Source organism: Hyla sarda, chromosome 5 (genome assembly GCF_029499605.1).
Source record: "Hyla sarda isolate aHylSar1 chromosome 5, aHylSar1.hap1, whole genome shotgun sequence".
Classification (NCBI taxonomy): domain Eukaryota; kingdom Metazoa; phylum Chordata; class Amphibia; order Anura; family Hylidae; genus Hyla; species Hyla sarda.
In genome coordinates, this window is record NC_079193.1 from 22,386,439 (window position 1) to 22,406,082 (window position 19,644).

The 19,644-nt window shown below is 42.5% G+C and overlaps 1 protein-coding gene across 3 annotated transcripts in view; it reads left to right on the forward strand.

Annotated features, from left to right (window-relative positions):
• The window catches only part of CASD1 (CAS1 domain containing 1), an 83,606-nt gene that overhangs the window by 20,337 nt on the left and 43,625 nt on the right, over positions 1-19,644 (forward strand). For all 3 annotated transcript variants that reach the window (XR_008843797.1, XM_056518998.1, XM_056518996.1), the window contains exons 4-9: positions 4,132-4,176; positions 8,709-8,771; positions 9,786-9,830; positions 12,731-12,854; positions 17,002-17,216; positions 18,119-18,544. Coding sequence is in view for 2 of the 3 variants with exons in the window: in XM_056518998.1 (XP_056374973.1) it covers positions 4,132-4,176; positions 8,709-8,771; positions 9,786-9,830; positions 12,731-12,854; positions 17,002-17,216; positions 18,119-18,544 (918 nt within the window). In the remaining variant the exon portion in view is untranslated. The remainder of the gene's footprint in view (positions 1-4,131; positions 4,177-8,708; positions 8,772-9,785; positions 9,831-12,730; positions 12,855-17,001; positions 17,217-18,118; positions 18,545-19,644) is intronic.

Below are 19,644 nucleotides of genomic sequence, written 5' to 3' on the forward strand. Positions count from 1 at the left end.
CTCTGGTTCTGCTCCCTATGTAGTTTTAATCACTGTATATATGAGCACCAAGGGTATATAAAGGATTTTTAACAATATAAAAAAAAATTAAAGTTTATATTTTAACTTTATTTTTTTTAACTCCCTAGAATTGTGAACTAGTCCCATCTGGGCTTCGGCTCAAAAGGGAATTGGATATTATTGAAAACCCTGGGAAACCCTTGGTGGATTTAGATATATATAGTTGCAACAGCTGGAGGCACACTGGTTGGGAATTGGGCCTAAGGCCTAACCTATTGTTATTTTAATGAACCTAAGTCTAATATAACATTGGATGTTTCTTTGCTGCTGTAGAAGACAATGGGGCCGGAATATGCGTCTTTGCCTGTTTTGTCCTCTTATCTCTGCAAAGCAGATTGTCGGGTCTGACCTGTAGGGTTCTCCTCGGTGACCTAGTATCAGGCTGATATTACAGGCGGGGTCCCTGTACACTCATACCACACACAGTCAGCTCTGAATCACTGTATATATTAACTGAGGGCATTTTCCTAATATACTTCACCTAAAGGGGTACTCCCCTGGAAAACATGTTTTTTATATTAAATTTTATTTATTAATTTATTTTTTTAAATCATTTGGTACCAGAAAGTTAAACAGATTTGTTAATTAGACAAAAAGGATTTTTGAGGCTCAAGGTCTTTGGATAAGGAACACACTTGTTGGTTTAAGATGTATGAAATATTTATTAATTAATTTCTATCAACTGATAGTCCGGGATCACAGGGCCCTTGTAAATCCACGGAATCAGAAGATTTATAAAATATATAAAATCATAAAATTCATATATAAATAAAAATATATATATATATATATATATATATATATATATATATATATATTTAAAGATGTATGAGAACACTGGAAAAAATAGCAGCTAATTCAAATCGGCACTCTGGATAATATTTGTATGTAGATAATGTCCATAAAAGTGCCAGTGCAGTCCTGAAAATATATGTCACGGTCTTTCACACTTATAAATGTTGTTTTATGACAGTAGAATGGTAGTTGAATAATATTCAGGTGTCTGTGGCCTCAGACTTAGATGTCGCTCTGTATGTTATATAGAGTAATCCTAGGATGCGGTATTCCACAGCGCAGGTAAATCAAATGTCTGCAGTAAATTCAAACTATGCGCATAGTGTTTGAGAAAGGTTTAGCTCACCGATCCTGATGCAATTCTCGGGAGGTATCTTTACCGTTCCTTGCTTGTCCTCAGCGATGTCAGGCAGCCGTCTGTCCCTGCTCTCTGGCCTGAGAGCGCTCTCTGGCCTGAGAGCGCACCGCTGGAGTCTCTGCCGACTCCTATTCGCGCGGTGTTAGCAGATGGTGGGCGATGGATACAAGGGCTGCAGCGCTTGCAAGGCCGGTAATCCAGGTGGCGTCCTCATGTTGAGAGCGCGCGCTCCTGGTCTCTGACCGCGTGCTCAGAAATGTCCGTGTGATAGCCGGTAATTGCTAGCAATTACCGGCTATCACACGGACATTTCTGAGCGCGCGGTCAGAGACCGGGAGCGCGCGCTCTCTACACGAGGACGCCACCTGAAGTACCTGCCTTGCAAGCGCTGCAGCCCTTGTATCCATCGCCCACCATCTGCTAACACCGCGCGAATAGAACAACTCAACTTCAGCAGCTGATAATTATTGGGAGGACTAAGATTTTTTAATAGACGTAATTTACAAATCTGTTTTACATTTCTGGAGCCAGTTGATGTATATAAAAAAAGTTTTCTCCTGGAATACCCATTTAAACAGATTTTACTGTTAGTTACTTATATTTAAAAAATCTTAATCCTTCCAGTACTTATCAGCTGCTCTATGCTCCACAGGAAGTTCTTTTCTTTTTGAATTTCCTTTCTGGCTGACCACAGTGTTCTCTGCTGACACCTCTGTCCATGTCAGAAACTGTCCAGTGAAGGAGAGGTTTTCTATGGGGATTTGCTCCTACTTTGGACATTTCCTGACATGGACAGAGGTGTCAGCAGAGAGCACTGTGGTCAGACATAAAGGAACTACACAATTTCCTCTGGAGTATGCAGCACCAGATAAGTACTGGAAGTATTAAGATTTTTTAATAGAATTAATTTACAAATCAGTTTAACTTTCTGGCACCAGTTGATTTAAAAAAATAAAATAAAAATAAAAAATAAAAATTCCAGCGGAGTACCCCTTTAATGTAATTCATAGTGATGATGCATCAAATGATCATGATAGACGCCAATATTACTGTCCTCTGCTACATTGTCTTCATTCTTTAACAGCTCTGTACTTTTGGGAGTTGCTGTGCCTGGTTTGGTAGCTCGTTTAGTCTGGTTTAACCCCTTAAGGACGCAGGACGTAAATGTACGTCCTGGTGCGGTGGTACTTAACGCACCAGGACGTACATTTACGTCCTGTGCATAACCGCGGGCATCGGAGCGATGCCCGTGTCATGCGCGGCTGATCGCAGCCAGGGACCCGCCGGCAATGGCCGACGCCCGCGATCTCGCGGGCGTCCGCCATTAACTCCTCAGGTGCCGGGATCAATACAGATCCCGGCATCTGCGGCAGTGCGCGATTTAAATGAACGATCGGATCGCCCGCTGCGCTGCTGCGGGGATCCGATCATTCAGAACGCCGCACGGAGGTCCCCTCCCCTTCCGGCGTCTCCTGCTCTGTTCTGAGATCGAGCAGACCAGAGCAGAAGATCGCCGATAACACTGATCTGTTCTATGTCCTATACATAGAACAGATCAGTATTAGCAATCATGGTATTGCTATGAATAGTCCCCTATGGGGACTATTCAAGTGTAAAAAAAAATTTTTAAAAATGTAAAAGTAAAAAAAAAGTGAAAAATCCCCTCCCCCCAATAAAAAAGTAAAACGTCCATTTTTTCCTATTTTACCCCCAAAAAGCGTAAAAAATTTATTTTATAGACATATTTGGTATCGCCGCGTGCGTAAATGTCCGAACTATTAAAATAAAATGTTAATGATCCCGTACGGTGAACGGCGTGAACGTAAAAAAAAAAAAAAAAAAAGTCCAAAATTGCTACTTTTTTAATACATTTTATAAAAAAAAAAAGTACAGATCATGGCGCAAAAAGAGTCTCTCCAGCCATGTATGATTTGCCGCTCTTTCTGTTCAGTCCGTTTGTTTTGGCGTGCAAAAGACAGTGTTTCGAAACCCTAAAAGTTTTTGTATTGTATTCAAAGAGAACCGTATGCTAACTGTGTGTGTATAAGGTTTTTGTGGTTTTGGCTTATATGGTTCTGAACTTCCTAAACCATGTGTACAAACCTGTTATGTAAATGCACCTTCACCTTTGGACACCACACTGTCAATATCCGTGCTGCAAAACATTCAACTAACTTTTAAAATGCCAAAAAAAAAAATGCACTGTGTGAATGTAGCCGATTGGCACTCTCATTAAAACTAATTTTTTGCTATTGCACCCCTTGTGGTAAATAAAAAAATCTTTATGTAATAATGTACTTTTATTTAAAAAAATAAATAAATAAAGTTTTCTATGTTTGTTTTGTGTTTTAAAAAAGCTGCCACTGGGTGTCTCCCTACTTGTTGAGAACACATTTCCCCCTATCTCTTGCACAGACGCTAAACTCCTCCTGCTGGCCTGGCAGAAGTCCAAAAACAGGAAATGCAGTCTGGAGTTCTGAGGGGGGAATGTACAGCCTTAGCCAATCATAGCTCATCTCACACTGAACTGCTCTGGGCTGTGTGTAGCAGAGTGAGGGAGGAAGTTCTCCCCTGTATGGCTTCAGATGATGTCACAGCCTGCTGGGGAACACCCCCTTCCCAGTCTGTGACTCTGACTGAGACTGAGCAGAAAATACAGAGCAATATCAAGGTAGAAAACTAAAAAATAATAAAAATAAAGGCAGGGGGTGGTTTATCATGATGGGGGCGGTGATCTGGGAGGATTCTAAAATGTAACAAGATCATGACAGGGACTCTTTAAAACAATTTGTTTCAGCCAATATAAACTTTCTAGATTCCAATCGTGAGACATTTTTTACCTTCACTGATACATTGCAGCAAAAGGTCAGAAATGAGAGTTTGTAAAATTAAATCTAATGTTTGTCTTCTCTTTGCAGCATGAGAACATACCTTACGAGGACTCCAGAAATAACATTGGGGTGGTAAGTGCTTTTTATTTTTACTAATATGAACCTAGTCCAAAATATATCCTTCTTGCCTCCTTTAGATCCCTGGAGAGGGGGGGCGGTATTCTCCTATTGTGCTGTAGAATGAGTTTGATCCTCTACAAGCCGGCAGTGGTCTGTAGTGGCGTTTGTGTGGCGTATGCGCGGGTCAGCTGATGGGAGGCCGCGCACGGTAAAGCACTGGTGTTCTGAATTATTTCTGACATCTCATGTAGAATGGTGTTTAAAGGGGTACCCCGCCAGAAAACGTCTTATTCCCAATCCAAAGGATAGGGGATAAGATGTCTATTTGCAGGGGTCCCGCCACTGGGGACCCCCGCCATTACTGCTGTGGCACCCCAGTCATCCGGGGCACGGAGCAAATTCCGCTCCATGCTGGATGACTGGCAACTTCAGCCGCCACGCCCCCTCCATTCATGTCTATGGGAGGAGGCATGATGGCTACGTAGTAGCCATCACGCCCCCTCTCATAGACATGAATGGAGGGGGCGTGGTGGGACGTCACGAAGCAGGAAGCTCGAAGCTGCTGCTGCCCTTGAGATTGTGGGGGTTCCCAGCAGCGGGACCCTGTGATCAGACATCTTATCCCCTATCCTTTGGATAGGGGATAAGATGCTTTCCTGCGGAGTAACCCTTTAATGTTCATGTCCTCTCCAGAAATATGTCTGAAGATCACCTATTTCCCCACATGCGGTATCCTGACCTGGGCAGTCACACGCTCGGCAGCCTCAGCCTGACCCGATAGGCTTCTCACCCCCTGACGTAATAAAAAGCCGACTCTGCACTGCGGAACGGCACGCTGACATTATACAAAGTCGGCTCCGCTGCATATCTGGCTGTGTATAATGTCAGGGAGTATGATAAGTGAGTGGTCCTGTCGTGGACCTCAATATTTACTTTCCTGCACGTGGTTTCTTTTTTTTGCACCTTTTTTTATACCATGGTATCTATTTTTGTATCCTCTCTCGTGTCCCCTGATGAACCTCGTCATTGAAGGGAGGGGAGAAACATGTTGTGATGAGACAGGAATTTTCTCAAGGGCCACAATTAGAGGCAATATCTGATATACTGTGATCCTATTATGTAACTGTTATCCATGACAAAATAATTGTGACCCTACTGGTAATGTCTTATTGGATAGAATTTTCTTTCATTTTTCATTTTGAGGACTCTCTTTAGTTATTTTATTTCTGAATTGATATATATTTTTTAATGGTTTCTCAGTCCTGTGAGATGTATTTTTAGTAGTAGTACAACCTTTCCTGCCAAAAAAATAAATAAAAATAAAAAAGTACTCCTACAACTACATCAACCCCCTAAGGGTTAACCCATTTTTTCCCAACCAGTGTGCCTGTAGCTATTGTAACACTACAACTTCCAGCATGCCCGGACAGCCTTCGGCTGTCCGGGCATGCTGGAAGTTGTAGTTTTGCAACAGCTACAGGCACACTGGTTGGGAAACACTGGTTTAACAGTCTTTTTAAAGGGGTACTCCGGTGGAAATTTTTTATTTTTTTATTTTTTTTTAAATCAACTGGTGCCAGAAAGATAAACAGATTTGTAAATGACTTCTGTTAAAAAATCTTTAACCTTCCAGTACTTTTTAGCAGCTGTATGCTACAGAGGAAATTATTTTCTTTTTGCATTTCTTTTTTTGTCTTGTCCACAGTGCTCTCTGCTGACACCCCTGTCTGTGTCAGGAAGTGTCCAGAGCAGCATAGGTTTGCTGTGGGCATTTTCTCCTGCTCTGGACAGTTCCTGATACGGACAGAGGTGTCAGCAGAGAGCAATGTGTGGACAAGACAAAAAAGAAATTAAAAAAGAAAAGAATTTCGTCTGTAGCATACAGCTGCTAAAAAATACTGGAAGGGTAAAGATTTTTTTTAATAGAAGTAATTTACAAATCTGTTTTAACTTTCTTGTACCAGTTGATTTAAAATTTTTTTTTTTTTTCCCGCTGGAGTACCCCTTTAAATGCTTTGAGGCTGGTCAGGAGTCCATTTCCAGGACAGATGAGAGAGGAATTGGCACCACACAGATCTGAATAAGAAGCCTCAGTATCTGTGGTGGCCACCATATATCCTACCATCTACTATAATATCAATTAATAATAATAAAAATATTAATAATAATTATTATTATTATTATTAATAAAAATAATAATAATAATAATTTTTATTTTATTTTTATTTATTTATTTTTTATTTTTTATTTTTTTTTTATTTTTTTTATTTTTATTAATAATAATAATAATACAAATAATAATAATAATTATCAATAAAAATAATTAGAGATGAGCAAACTTCCAGTAATTCGATTCGTCACGAACTTCTCGGCTCGGCAGTTGATGACTTATCCTGCACAAATTAGTTCAGCTTTCAGGTGCTCCGGTGGGCTGGAAAAGGTGCATACAGTCCTAAGAGAGAGTCTCCTAGGACTGTATCCACCTTTTCCAGCCCACCGGAGCACCTGAAAGCTGAACTAATTTATGCAGGATAAGTCATCAACTGCCGAGCCGAGAAGTTCGTGACGAATTGAATTACTGCAAGTTCGCTCATCTCTAGTAAAAATATAAATAATAATAAAATGAAAAAAAAAAAAAATAATAATAATAATAATATTTAGTTGTTTTTAACACCTTGTTTTTGATGTCTCTGCTTCCTCTGGAAATGTTCTTGTCCACATGTAGATCTTATCTGACCTAGCTGCACGGCCTTCAGAGAAATAATAAAATAAGGTGCACAGGAAGTAGAGCGCTGGCAAGAATAAGGAATTGAGACACCGGCTGTATTAAAGGGGTATTCCCCTCTGTTATTTCCTATTCACAGGATAGAGGATAATGGGAGAGATTTATCAAAACCCGTGCAAAGGAAAAGTTCCCCATAGCAACCAATCAGATCACTTCTTTTATTTTGCAAAGGTCTTGTTAAAAATGAAAGAAGCGACCTGATTGGTTGCTATGGGCAACTGGGCAACTTTTTCCTTTGCACAGGTTTTGATAAATCTCCCCCCCCCTCCCCTCCCCCATTGCTAAGCTGATTGGTAGGGGTGCGTTCATACATACAGGATCCAGCACAGATTTGATGGGCAGGATTTGTAACTGCAGATTAGAAGTTGTGCTCAGTCATTTAGTTTACGCTGAAATCTGCGGCAGAAAATCATGTGCATCAAATCTGCGTATGTGTGAACTTACCCTTAAAGGGGTACTCCAGAATGTTATACAGATTTGTTAATTGCTTCTTTTTTAAAAATAAATAAATCTTCCCGTACTTATCAGCTGCTGTACGCCCTGGAGAAAGTCACGCAGTCTTTCCAGTCACGTAAACCAGAATAAAATCCCAGTCCATATGTATAATTAACAACAACCCTTAGGGGGTAAACCTCAAATTAGAACACCCCCCCCCCCCTTAAAACTCTTAAAGGGGTACTCCGGTGGAAATCTTTATTTATTTATTTATTTATTTATTTTTTTTAAATGAACTGGTGCCAGAAAGTTAAACAGATGTGTAAATTACTTCTATTAAAAAATCTTTACCCTTTCGATATTTTTTTTTAGCAGCTGTATGCTACAGAGGAAATTCTTTTTTCTTTTTGAAGTTCTTTTTTTGTCTTGTCTACAGTGCTCTCTGCTGACACCTCTGTCCATGTCAGGAACTGTCCAGAGCAGGATAGGTTTGCTATGGGGATTTTCTGCTGCTCTGGACAGTTCCTGATACAGGCATCAAGTGTCAGCAGAGAGCACTGTGGACAACACAAAAAAGACATTCAAAATGAAAAGAATTTCCTCTGTAGCAAACAGCTAAAAAGTACTGGAAGGGTAAAGATTTTTTAATTGAAGTAATTTACAAATCTGTTTAACTTTCTGGCACCAGTTGATTTCAATTTTTTTTCCCCCCCACCAGAGTCCTCCTTTAAACTAGAACCCCCCCCCCCCCCCTCTTAAAAACTCTTAACTTTATAAGAGCCTCGTAAATAAAATAGGATACTGGATGTAGTGAACTAAAAGCACCACTAGGTTAATCTAAAAATGTGTCATGTAGTCTTTCCAGTCTGACCACAGTGCTCTCTGCTGCCACCTCTGTCCGTATCAGGAACTGTCCAGAGCAGGAGCAAATCCCCGTAGCAAACCTCTCCTGCTCTGGACAATTCCTGACATGGACAGAGGTGTCAGCAGAGAGTACTGTGGTCAGACTGGAAAGGACTACACAACTTCCTCTGGAGCATACAGCAGCTAAGTCCTGGAAGGATTAAGATTTTTAATAGAAGTCATTTACCAATCTGTGTAATTTTTCACCTGTTGAGTTCCCATGTGCGGTTCGTGCATATAGGAAATATAGAGGGAAACACGATCAGTGATTGGAACGGTTCCTGGCCAGTGGTACCTGTTGGCTGTCTGGGCATGCTGGGAGTTGTAGTTTCTCCACAGTTGACCACTGATTTTTATATAATAACAGTGAGAGATTTTGTTTGTAACAATTGACGGAATATTCTAAATTTTTCCCTTCCAGGATTTCCTGTGGTATCCAGAGGTGAACGTCTCTATGAAACAATGCTTCCAGTCTCTGAGCGAGGTTTGTGCCCATCACCTTTCCTTGCCTTTGTCTTTGGCACAGTGTCCCTTTTTGTTCTGGACCCCATCAATGACCATAGTATGGCGCCACCTAGTGTTTAGAGTGTATAGCAGTGTTTCCCAACAGGATTCCACCAGCTGTTGCAAAACTGCAACTCCCAGCATGCCCGGACAGCCTTCGGCTGTCCGGGCATGCTGGAAGTTGTAGTTTTGCAACAGCTGGAGGCACCCTGGTTGGGAAACACTGGTGTATAGCAATATGCATGTCCCATCTAATGATCTGAGTGCCGGAGGACACATATGCTCAGTCACTCCCTCCACATCTGTTCACTCCAGGGCAGGCAATAGAAATAGCTTCTTGCCCTCCTTGCCAGAGATAGACTTGACATAAGAGAGGAAGTTGCTGCCAGTGGAGGAAGGAGACTGATTTTGTCCCAAGCCGCTCATCATTAACACCTAGGGGGACAAATGGAAGCAAAAAGATTATGGAAATTGTAGTTTTTACACTAGAGATACTACATTTTAGTGGAAAGGGAAAACTATTTTAAATAAGATGACTTGACCTGAGACTAGAAATAAGGGAGGAAGGAGCTGCCAGTGGAGGAAGGAGAATGATTCAATCCTAAGCCGCTCACCAGTAACACCTAGGGGGACAAATGGAAGAAAAAGATGATGGAAATTGTATTCTTCACACTAGAGATACTACTTTTTAATGGAAAGGGAAAACTCTTTTGAATAAGAAGATGACTTGACGTAAGACTAGAAATAAGGGGGGGAAGAAGCTGCCAGTGGAGGAAGGAGACTGATTTTGTCCTGAGCCGCTTACCAGTAACACCTAGGAGGACAAATGGAAGCAAAAAGATTATGGAAATTGTATTCTTTATACTAGAGATACTGCTACATTTTAGTGTATAGGGAAATGTCTTTTGAATAAGAAGATGCTTTTTTCAGCTTTTCGCTGGATACATTGGGCATAGGTTTTTCCTGTAATTTAATAAAATGTTTTTCCTTCTAGAATCCATCATCAAAGCCTCAGATGGTTGTCGCTGGAGCCGCCACGGTAAGCTGTTTATTAAGCTTCTCATTGATGTGTAGTGAGACTTTCGAAGGGTAATAAAAACCGTTCCTAAAAGAGATTATTGCCTATAATAATAATATAAGTGAATATTACGTATAATTGTGTCTTCATTCCTTTTGATCTTAAACATGGGGACACAGGCTAAATTACAGCTTTAGGGCAGATGAGTGCAATATGGCCCCGATGACCTGATCCCTCTAATGCTTCCAGGTCAGGTGACTAGACCTCAGTACTACTGACACAGCGCTGGGCAGAAACTGTAGAGAGAACATGGTCGTGCTGTTTACAGAACTGACAAATCCCAGTTTAATGCCCCTGGCGCCAATGTTGCAAGTGCCCAGGAGGCGGCCCCTTCATGTGCAGGGCCCAGGGCTCTCTACACTTCCTGGCCCCTCCTGGCTAGGATCATTTTGTGGTACAAAGTAAAGCCAGATGGTGCAAAAATCCTTAAAAAAAATCCTCCTGCAAAACCTTTGCAGTGCACTTTTCGGTAAAAATGACATGTTATCTTTATTCTGTAGGTCCATACGATTACAACGATACCCAATTTATATAGGTTTTGTTTTATTTTACTACTTTTTTTTTTTATAATTATAGTTTTTTGTAAGAAAATAATTATGCTTAAAATGGTCCCCTTCTGACCCCTGTTATATTTTATTTTTCTGTATACGGGGCTGCATGAGGGATAATTTTTTGCGCAGTGATCTGATTTCCTTTTTATTCCTTTTTTTCTATTATTTGAAGTGACCAATAATCAGCGATTCTGGAATTTTTTTATTTTTTATTTTTTTTTTACGTTTACGCCATTGATGGTGCGGTTTCATTAAAGGAGAACTACGGGATTGAAAAATGTATCCCCTATCCTAGGGACAGGGGATAAGTTTCAGATTACGGGGGGGGGGGGGGGGGGGGGCGACCGCTGGGGCCCCCCGCGATCTCCCGTACGGGGCCCCGGCTCTCTGGTTAGAGAGGGCGTGTTGACCACCGCACGAAGCAGTGGCCGACACGCCCCCTCCATACACTGCTATGGGAGAGCCGGAAATTGCCGAAGGCAGCGCTTCGGCTCTCCCATAGCAGTAAATGGAGGGTGCGTGTCAGCCGCCGCCTCGTGCGGTGGTCGACACGCGCTCTCTATGCAGAGAGCCGGGGCCCCGTACGGGAGATCGCGGGGGGCCCCAGCGGTCGGACCCCCCGCGATCTGAAACTTATCCCCTATCCTTAGGATAGGGGATAACCTTTTCAATCCCGTAGTTCTCCTTTAACATATTTTAATAGTTGATACCACTTAGGTTTATGTTTTGGTCATATTGTTTTATTTGAAAAATGGCAAAACAATGGTGATTTAAAACTTTTATTAGCAAAGCGGCTTATTCATATTTCTTACTTTATTTATTTATTTATTTATTTATTTTTTACAATTCTTTTTCACTATTTAGGCCTTCAGTCCCCATAGGAGAAGACTATAAAATGTAATATTTTGTTTGCAAACCTAACAATGCTATGCAGTAGCATAGCATTGATCATGGTTATCAACGCTCCTCTTATACAGGCTGCCTGCATACTTGGAGCGCCATTAGGACAGCACAGCGACAGGTAAAGGACCTCTGGCCATCATGTCAGCCAATCGGGACCCCGCTATTATTCAGCAGTGGTCCCGATTAGCTTCTCTAACGGACCGGCAACAGCATTTTAGCACTTTTAGCCGCTGTGATGAACTTTTGATGTCCGTCATTAGTCATGGGTCCTGTACACCCTTCACGTATGCCCTTCGCCCTTAAGGAGTCAAAGGGGTTATCCCAAGATTATAACGGGATAGGTAATTGGTATTTGATTGGTAGGGTCCGACTTATCTTGGGTTCCCTTGTTCTCCGGGTGATGGTCAGTCTCCCCTCACTCACTATGGGAGATCAGAAGATAGCAGAGTACAGTCCTTATCTAACGTCATCAGTCCCATAGGGAGAGAACTGAGCGGCAGCCACACATTCTCCACCACCGCCTTATCCACTGCAGGCAGCAAAGTATAACCGTGCACATATTCAGCCATCACTCGGGGAACATGTGGCCCCTGTTCAGATGACCTCTAGGAGTCCCAGTGGTTGAACCCCACCAATTAGATACTTAATGACCTTTCTTTTGTATAGGTGATAAGTTATAATCTTCAGATTTAAAGGAGATCTCCATTGAAAATTAACTTATCCCTTATCAGTTGGATAGGGGATAAATAGCTGATTGTGGGAGGTCTGGCTGCTGGGGCCCCCTACGATCATCTGGACGGGACCCCGGTGCTCAGTGGGGAGCGCATGCTGCAGCCGGCACGTGCTGTATTCATTCCTATGGGAGCGCCGAAAAGACCTGAGTACAGCTCTCAGGCATCATCGGCGCTCCTATAGAAATAAATGGTATTGGTAGACGACACACGTTCCTCACTGAGATTGCCAGGGTCCCGTCCCGGTGATCGCGGGGGCCCCAGCGATCTTACCCCTGCGATCAGCTACTTATCCCATATCCTGTGGATAGGTGATAAGAGTTTTCGCTGGAGTACTCTTTTAAAGGGGTACTCCATGGCCAGCGTTCGATAGTAAATGTTCCAAACAGTATTTGTGCTGTGGGGGTCGGCCACGCCCCCTCGTGATGTCACAACCATGCCCCCCAATGCAAGTCTATGGGAGGGGGCGTGATGGCCATCACGCCCCCTCCCATAGACTTACATTGAGGTGGCGTGGCCTTGACGTCACGACTGGCCTCCGCAGCGCAAAAACAGCGTTCGGATCATTTACTTCTGAACACTGGCCAGTGGAGTACCCCTTTAAACTGTGTGATCCTGTTAGTAATTGTACAGTCAGATATAGAGTCTACATGAAGATTTCTGGTTTATATTTCAGTGGTCAATAAAGATGAACAATGGCAGCGCGGAGTCTCTTTCCCAATACAAAGTCAACCTGATAGATGTAGAACCGGTTCTGGGGAAGCTGTCGGACTCCAGCGAGGTCTACTGGATGTTACAAGGTGCAGTATATTTATATGTATGAATGTGATCCTATCCGATGTGAGCAGTCACACCTATCACCTGCCATATGTCTGCACCGACAGGATCATCTGGGATTTATCTATTTTATTACCATTTTATGCATTTAAAGCAGATTACGGTCTCTGTTGTAGATAAATGCTCGCATTGCTTATCTTATGCTGCTACAGATTAATAGCCTGAAATAACCTAGAGCTGCAATCACAATACTGATAGTTGTCAAAAACAATCCGCAGCCCTATTGTCAGGCACTCCTTACAGCTAAGCAGAGTGGTTTTTCCCTCTCCCCCAGGAGCTCGCTTTAACCCCTTAAGGACCAAGCGTTTTTCTGTTTTTGCACTTTCGTTTTTTCCTCCTTACCTTTTAAAAATCATAACACTTTCAATTTTGCACCTAAAAATCCATATGATGGCTTATTTTTGGCCATGCTGTTTAATTAACAATATATTTTTATAGTTCCGACATTTACGCACGCAGCGATACCACATATGTTTATTTTTATTATGTTTTATATATTTTTTATATGGAATTTGGGAAAAGGGGGGTGATTTACACTTTTAATAAGGAAGGGGTTAAAGGAGTAGTCCAGTAGTGAACAAGTGGTGAACAACTTATCCCCTATCCTAAGGATAGGGGATAAGTTGCAGATCGCGGGGGGTCCGACCGCTGGGGCCAACCCTAGAGGGGGGGTTCAATCCACTCCACTTGACCACCAGCCGCTGTCAGCTTTGACAACATCGATCTAAAGGGTTAATAGCCGCCCCCGGCGCATGTCAGCTATTAACGCCGGCCCCCAGCTACAAGAATCAGCTGGGGGCTGGCCGGTATGACGCAGGCTCGAGTCGGGAGCCCCCGTCATACATCGTTAATGGTACATGGACGAGCATAGACGTCCGTGGTCGTTAGTGGGTTAAATCCGGTGAATAATGGCTTCGGTCAACTGATCGGCAGTCATGCCATTGTCTGACATTTAACCCTTTGGATGCCATGATCAATGCTACATAGGACATTTAAAAGAGGAAAATTCAGTTGCCGGAGCTTCGGGGGCACTTATTTGATTTCCCGCAGCACGATCACGGGGGTCCGATTAAATATATATATGTATGCATTAAAGGAGAACTTTGGCGAAAAATAACTTATCCCCTATCCATAGGATAGCTGATCGCTGGGGGGGATCAGACCATTGGGCACCCCCCCCGAATTAGCAGAGGAGCGCCAATGTGCAAGATAGGGATATAGGAGAAGTTACTTTTTGCTGGAGTACTCCTTTAATGCATATGGATATATTTCACTTATCAGACGCCCGTGCTGCAGACGTTCTGATGAGATATTTTTCGCTGGAGATCTCCTTTATTAAAGGGGCGATCCCGGCATTAAATATCATATTCATTGCATAGATCATACAAAATTTGAACAGTGTTTTTCCATTTAAATCCTGTAAAGAGTTGTGACATTTACTTATGTAGTATGGCGCCACCTGGTGTTCAGAGTGTACAGTTCTGGGGAAGCTGTTGGACAAGCAGCATTCAGCTCATTAGATGGGACGTGCATATTGCTATACACCAGTGTTTCCCAACTAGGGTGCCTCCAGCTGTTGCAAAACTACAAGTCCCAGCATGCCCGGACAGCCACTGGCTGTCCGGGCATGCTGGGACTTGTAGTTTTGCAACAGCTTGAGGCACCCTGGTTGGGAAACACTGGTGTATAGCAATATGCACGTCCCATCTAATGAGCTAAATGCTGCTTGTCAGAGATGGATTTGACATAAGACTAGAAGTAAGAAGGGAGGATGGAGCTGCCAGTGGATGAAGGAGACTGATTCTGTCCTGAGCCACTCGCCAGTAACACCAAGGGCGAAAAATGGAAGCAAAAGATTGTGGAAATTGTATTCTTTACACAAGAGGTACTGCATTGTAGTGAAAAGGGAAAGGGCATTTAAAAGAGGGAAATTCAGTTGCCAGAGTATCGGGGTCACTCATCAGACCACCCGCAGCATGATCACGAGGGTCCAATAAGTGAAGATGGCTGGATTTCTTATCCTCCTCCGTGCTGCTCTCCAGGGATCTTCTTGTGTAGTCTCCCTTAGGCAGACAATACAGGTAGATTGCCGATATTACTGATCAGTGCTATGCAATTGCATCCCTTTGAACATTAACCCCTTAACGACAATGGACGTAAATGTATGTCCAGGTGACGTGGTACTTAACGCACCATGACGTACATTTACGCGCCACCATGATCGCGAGCACCGGAGCGGTACTCGCGTCATACGCGGCAGGTCCCGACTGCTATCAGCAGCCGGGGACCCGCCAGTAATGGCGGATATCCACAACCGCGCGAATGTCCGCCATTAACCCCTCAGATGCCGTGATCAATACAGTTCACGGCATCTGTGGCAGTGCGGTACTTTGAATGGATGATCGGATCGCCTGCAGCGCTGCCGCGGGGATCCGATCATCCAGCATGGCGGCCGGAGGTCCCCTCACCTGGCTCCGGCCATCTCCTGCTCTGGTCTGAGATCGAGCAGACCAGAGCAGAAGATCACCGATAATACTGATCGGTGCTATGTCCTATACATAGCACTGAACAGTATTAGCAATCAAAGGATTGCTTTGAATAGTCCTCTATGGGGACATGAAAAGTGTAAAAAATAAAATAAAATAAAAAGTTAAAAATGTAAAATAAAAAAAAATTTGAAAAATCCCCTCCCCTTCCCATTTTACCCCCCAAAAAAGCATAAAAAAATTAATACACATATTTGGTATCGCTGCGTGCGTAAAAGTCTGAGCTATTAAAATATATTGTTAATTATCCCGTACGGTGAACGGCGTAAACGTAACAAAATAAAAAAAAGTCCAAAATTGCTGTTTTTTGTCACATTTTATTCCCAAAAAAATTTATAAAAAAATGTATAAAAAGTAAAACCTAAGCAAAAGGGGTACTAATAAAAAAACGACAGATCATGGCGCAAAAAATGAGCCCTCATATCGCCCCATATACGGAAAAATTAGAAAGTTATAGGTGGTCAAAATAGGTCAATTTCAAACATACTAATTTTGTTTAAAATGGTTTGAGATTTTTTACAATTATAGAAAAGCATATAACATGGGTATCATTTTAATGTCATTTTTACCGGAAAGTGTACAGCGTGAAAACATAACCTTCCAAAATTTGCTAAATTGCAGTTTTCTTTAAAATTTCACCACATAAATAATATTTGTTTGGTTGCGCCGTACATTTTATGGTAAAATAAGTGATGTAATTACAAAGTACAATTGGTGACGCAAAAAACAAGCCCTTATATGGGTCTGTGGATGGAAATATAAGAGTTATGAATTTTAGAAGGCGAGGAGGAAAAAATGAAATTGCAAAAATAAAATGGGCCTGGTCCTTAAGGGGTTAATAGCAATCGAAAGGAAAAAAATATGTTAAATAAAAAATGTGAAATAAATAATAATAAAGTTTAAAAAAAAAAAAGAATAAACCCCTCCCCTAACAATTAAGAAAAAAAAATGTTTTTCAAATTTTTATAAATAAAATAAAAAATAAAAAAATTAATAATTTTGGTATCACTGCTTGTGGAAATATTCAAATAATTTAAATATAATGCATGTTGAATGGTGTAAACGTAAAAAAATACCTAATGCCAGAATTGCTGATTTTTGATCACTTCATATACCAGAATTTTTTTTATAGAAAAACCTATAGAAAACCGATAAAAGCTACAGATTATAGGTTAATAAATACAGCCCCTATACGGAAAAATTAAGTTATAGGTATTTTAACCATACTTTTTTTTTTTTCTTACTAAAAGTCATTTTTTAAGTAGTAAAATAAAACAAAACCAATATAAATTGTGTAAGGATGTAATCATGTGAACCTACAGAATAAACATAATGTCATTTTTACCGTAAGTGCACTGTGCACTGGTTTTGTTGTAAAATGAGTGACATCATTACAAAGTACAATTGGTCCCACATAAAACGAGCCTCATATGGGTCTATTGGTGGAACATTTAAAGACTTATGGCTATTATTTTTTTGCCTTTTAATTTTAATAGCCATAAGTCTATATGTGCAGTAGCATTAATCCAATTTAGATTGATTTCCTCCACGTTGTCATTGACAGATCCCGTATACGAACAACTGTTAAGTGAAAGTCGCAGAATGATCACCAATGAGAGGATTGGCGCTTACAATGACGTGGCGGCTGCAATACTAAATGGCACCAATAGGAGATCGAGATCAAAAATAAAAATATTCAGCGTTTCCAGACTCATCTCGGAGGAAACGATAGAACAGTCCCCCGATGGTCTTCACATCCCAGAGACCAGCAGAGATATAGTGAGTACTGGAAAGCCAAGGCCACAGGACAGTGAGGGACCTGGGGAGAACTGTGTGATAGTGGACACCCCTGGGAACCTCTGCAGGACTGTGCGCTCCTTTGGGCTCTCCGAAGGTATATGTATGCCTTGGGACCCTCCACAGGACAATGGGCTCCTTGAGACTCTTCACAGGAAATTGGGCTCCTTGGGGCTCTCCTTGAGATAGTGGGCTCCTTGGGGCCTTCCGCATGACAGTGGGCTCCTTGGGACCCTTCACAAGATAGTGGGCATCTTGGGACCCTTAGTGTAAAAGTGGTCTCCTTGGAACTCTCCACAGGACAGTGGTCTCCTTGGGACCCTCTGCAGGACAGTGGGCTCCTCGGGACCCTCCACAGGAAAGTGGGCACCTTGGAACCCTCAGTGTAAAAGTGGGCTCCTTGGGACCCTCCGCAGGACAGTGGGTTCCTTGGGACCTTCCGCAGGACAGTGGGCTCCTTGGGACCCTCCACAGGACAGTGGGCTCCTTGGGACCCTCAGTGTGAAAATGGGCTTCTTGGCATCCTCTGCAGGACAGTGGGTACCCTGGGACCCCCGCAACACAGTGGGCTTCTTGGGACCCTGTGCAGGACAGTGGGCACCTTGGCGCTCTCCAAAGGACAGTGGGCTCCTTGGGACCCTCGGTGTGAAAATGGGCTTCTTAGCATCCTCTGCAGGACAGTGGGTACCCTGGGACCCCCACGACACAGTGGGCTTCTTGGGACCCTGTGCAGGACAGTGGGCACCTTGGCGCTCTCCAAAGGACAGTGCATGCTTTGGGACCCTCCGTGGGACAGTGGGCATACCCAGGTGCCATCTTTGGGGCAATAAACCTCATTTCTCCCAAGATATATTGACCGTGTGTATCTCCTTTCTCTCTCACAGAGTGCCATGATCCTCATGAATTCCTACTGCAACAAAATCATGAAGCCCATCGATGGCTCCTGCTGCCAGCCCACCCCTCCGCTCACCATCATTCAGAAGATAGCCGCAGTTTTCTTTGTTTTGTCCATTGGGGCCTATGTAGTGATCAGCATAACCCAGCGGAACAAACATCGGAGGAACAAGATGTGTACAGACATAGAGAGCGGTGAGGAGAAGAAGCCAGCCACCGTCACCCCAGCAGCCTCCACCATGGAGGTCGCCTTATTCTCCCTTTCCAAGCTCGGGCTCATCATGGCCTACTTCTACTTCTGTGACCGGGCAAATCTGTATATGAAGGAAAACAAGTTTTATACCCACTCCTCATTCTTCATACCAATCATCTATATCCTCGTGCTGGGCGTATTCTACAATGAGAACACTAAAGAGGTAACATCACCTTCTGTATACACAGATAATATACAGCCGAATAGTGAGTACAGCTCTGGAGTATAATACAGGATATAACTCAGGATCAGTACAGGATAAGTAATATAATGTATGTACTCAGTGACCTCACCAGCAGAATAGTGAGTACAGCTCTGGAGCATAATACAGGATATAACTCAGGATCAGTACAGGATAAGTAATGTAATGTATGTACACAGTGACCTCACCAGCAGAATAGTGAGTACAGCTCTGTAGTATAATACAGGATACAACTCAGGATCAGTACAGGATAAGTAATGTAATGTATATACACAGTGACCTCACCAGCAGAATAGTGAGTACAGCTCTGCAGTATAATACAGGATATAACTCAGGATCAGTACCTGGTGTTGTGTTCTGTTTCTCCGTCTATTTGTGTCTGTAGTATTTACCACGTAATGTGTATGTGCTGTACAGGTTGTGCAGGAATGTACCTTGTGTCACTATTGGGTTACACCCGTACTCTGCAGTCGTCATCATAGCCTAGAGATAGCTCTTTATTGATCTGGTAAGAGTTAATATATATGTGAAGTACAGTCATGTAAAAGCAGAAATCTCTGCAGTTACTGTACTTTGTGCTGCACATTGTACGTCAGCCATTTATAGCTTTATAACTTTGTACTCGCTGCAGCTTATACGCAGATTCGTTATTCTTATTTTTGATATTAGATCTATGATCATTTATAGATAAACCACCTACAGATCTATGGGAAATGCACAGATATTGCCGCAGTCATCACTATGTATGTAAAACATATTAAAGGGGGACTCCACTGGAAAACATTTTTATTTTTTTTTAATCTCTCAACTGGTGCCAGAAAGATAAACAGATGTGTAAATTACTTCTATTAAAAAAATCTTAATCCTTTTCTACCTGAACACAGTGCTCTCTGCTGACACCTCTGTCCATTTTAGGAACTGTCCCGAGAAGAAGCAAATCCCCATAGAAAATCTCTCCTGCTCTGGACAGTTCCCACAATGGACAGAGCTGTCAGCAGAGAGCACAGTGGTCAGGCAGAAAAGAAGAAATTCAAAAAGAAAACTTCCTGTGGATCAGAACA